Source organism: Fusarium graminearum, chromosome 3 (genome assembly GCF_000240135.3).
Source record: "Fusarium graminearum PH-1 chromosome 3, whole genome shotgun sequence".
NCBI classification, from domain to species: Eukaryota; Fungi; Ascomycota; class Sordariomycetes; order Hypocreales; family Nectriaceae; genus Fusarium; species Fusarium graminearum.
In genome coordinates this window covers 6,217,586-6,220,368 of record NC_026476.1, presented here as the reverse complement: position 1 = coordinate 6,220,368, position 2,783 = coordinate 6,217,586, and the positions used below count along the sequence as shown (strand labels likewise).

The following is a 2,783-nucleotide window of genomic DNA, read 5'->3' as shown; positions in this document are numbered from 1 at the left end:
CCGGCAAGCTCCACCATCGTGCCGTAACCCATAGTGTTCCAGCAACACCAGCTATACTGACCAAGAAGTTAATGATCAGCGTCACTTGCTTGTGCACTTCCTCCATCGCAATATCCTCCTCGCCGATATCTGAAGCTGATGTGGGACGGTTGGCTTCCGCAAAGGCAGCGGCGCTGAAAGGGTAGCGATCTTTAAAGGTTTCGTGTTTAGGGGCAGGGTTCATCATTCGTTCGTAGGAGCGGGCTTCTTCTTGGCGGCGAAGACGGGCCATGAGGGCTTTGTATTCGGGAGACTGCACTTGGTTAGCTTCGTATGATGGGAAGTGTATCAGCAGACATACAGGTTCGGGTTTAGGTGGTGGAGGAGGGATGTAGACGGATGCGCCGCGAAGGAGTTGTTCTAGAGTGTAGTTTGCATCGTCTTGTGCTTTGGAGCGCTTCCAAAGGTCGACAATTTGGCCATGAGATATGGGCTTTCCGATTTGGGGGTCGTCTAGGGAAGGTTCGTTTGTAGGTTGTGGTGATTCTTGGGTCTCGTTTTCGATGTCATGATCTTCGCTGTCTGGTGTTTCTGGTGGTTGAACATTCGCCAATGCCTCCACGATGGAGGATGTCATTGTGAGTAACACCATGCTGAAGTGTGATGGAACGGAAAAAATATAGGATTAAAGAACATTCAACGCTGATGCAGACGCTCGTAATAAATGTTGAATTGTTGATGCTTCGTCTAAAGTTTAAAGTCGCAGGCATCAATTAGATTTACAGGCCAGTTCCTCAGAGTCGGTAGCGATTCATCCGCTGACGACCTAGCTTAAACGGCCCCATAACTCTACCAACCAATGACACCCTTCCAATCGACGGCATGCCATGGTGTCATGGCCGGACAGACCCGCTAACACCCCGGCTTAGCAGAACACAGCTAGAGCTGGAAAAGTTTAGAGGTCCATCGGATCAAATCGAGAACCAGAGGCGAGGCTCAAAAATCCATTCTCGACAAAATTATTTCCCTCGCGATCCCGATATCGCCTGACGCTTGCCATTGACGACTTGAGCAATTTACGACTGACTCCTACCGATATACAAAAGCGAATGTGGTTGTAATATTCGACATCTACACCCACCGAATTTCCCTCTCTCCATATAAATCGACCCAAGTGTGCGCAGGCGATGATGCTCCGTCCGGGGGCCTCGGTGGTGCGCGGCACCATGGCTAGACAGTCCATGTTGACAAGAACAAACTTGGCAACAGCACCGGCGTGTGCTCTGTGCAGACAATTGACTGTTAGTCGAGGTCCTACGAGGATACACAGCGCCTCGTTGCACACCAGCCCACGAAGGGACTCAGCGTGGGGTGCTGCTGTGCAGGTCGCTTCCAACGTCGTGAGCAATGTCGTTAAAAGGGCTTCCAAGGATGCGATGCATATCGATCCTCTGCGAAGCGTCGCCAAGGAAATGAAGTTTCTTACCGGAAACATTCGGAAACTTCTTGGCTCTGGACATCCATCGCTCGATCGTGCTGCCAAATATTATACCCAGGCCGAGGGCAAGCATGTCAGACCATTGATCGTCCTCCTCATGAGCAGAGCAACATACCTCTGCCCCAAGACACCTGCTACGGTTCCTACAGTTACTCACCGTGGCGTCGACACTTCGTTATCACCAGCTCAGATCCTCGCCGACGTAAACCCTGCAGCTCACCCTCTCTCTTCCCCCGAACAGGAGATCGCCGATGCCAACTCAGACATTCTTCCCAGCCAGCGACGGCTAGCCGAAATTGCAGAGCTAATTCACACGGCCTCACTTCTTCACGATGATGTTATCGACCACTCTGTTTCTCGACGAGGCTCGCCTTCAGCCAACCTGGAATTTGGCAACAAGATGGCCGTTTTGGCAGGCGACTTTTTGCTCGGCAGGGCATCCGTTGCGCTTGCTCGTCTCCGCAACCCCGAGGTTGTCGAGCTTCTGGCTACTGTTATCGCCAACCTGGTCGAGGGCGAGTTCATGCAACTCAAGAACACAGAGCGCGATGAGCGGAATCCCAAGTGGTCTGAGGAGACAGTCACATATTACCTCCAAAAGACCTACCTCAAGACCGCCTCTCTCATCTCCAAATCATGCCGAGCTGCGGCTCTTCTGGGCAACACCGATGCCGTGACAGTCGACGCAGCATACTCGTACGGACGAAACTTAGGATTGGCCTTCCAGCTGGTGGACGACCTTTTGGATTATACGCAGAGTGGATCAGATCTTGGAAAGCCTGCGGGGGCTGACTTGGAGTTGGGTCTTGCGACTGCACCGCTGCTATTTGCCTGGAAGCAGATGCCGGAGCTTGGAGCCCTCGTCGGCCGCAAGTTCGCCCAAGAGGGTGACGTACAAAGGGTAAGTTGGCTGCATCTGTCTTGACGAATCACATTTGTCGGAGACGCTTCATGCTAATTATACCGCTACAGGCACGTGAGTTGGTTCTCCAAAGCGACGGCATCGAGCAGACACGAGCTCTCGCGCAAGACTACGTGGACAAGGCCATTGCCTCGATCGCGGACTTTCCCGAAAGCGAAGCCAAGGATGGATTGATTGAGATGGCACACAAGTCTCTCAAGCGACAGAAGTAAATACCACCGACAAATGAAGGAAAAAGGCGTGATGATCTGGATGATAGTGGTCCAGTTTCGTCCGCCGTGTACAAATACAACAAAACATCACAGCAAATCACTATTATTTTAACGATGGAAAAGAAAAAAGAAGAAGAAAAAGTCGGATATCTCGAGACGACGGACAGGTCAG

At 51.8% G+C, this 2,783-nt stretch overlaps 2 protein-coding genes across 2 annotated transcripts; one reads left to right on the top strand and one right to left on the bottom strand.

The window, feature by feature from the left end:
• Positions 1-222: 222 nt before the first annotated feature.
• On the bottom strand, positions 223-616 carry FGSG_13886 (uncharacterized protein; the record flags this gene model as incomplete). Its single annotated transcript, XM_011327141.1, has 2 exons — positions 223-306; positions 341-616. 2 exons carry the CDS (start codon positions 614-616, stop codon positions 223-225), a joined length of 360 nt encoding a protein of 119 aa, XP_011325443.1.
• Positions 617-1,205: 589 nt separating this feature from the next.
• Positions 1,206-2,629, top strand: FGSG_10933 (decaprenyl-diphosphate synthase subunit 1; the record flags this gene model as incomplete). The annotated part of the gene is made up of 2 exons (XM_011327140.1): positions 1,206-2,378; positions 2,450-2,629. 2 exons carry the CDS (start codon positions 1,206-1,208, stop codon positions 2,609-2,611), a joined length of 1,335 nt encoding a protein of 444 aa, XP_011325442.1. The 3' UTR covers positions 2,612-2,629.
• Between the last annotated feature and the right edge of the window lie 154 nt (positions 2,630-2,783).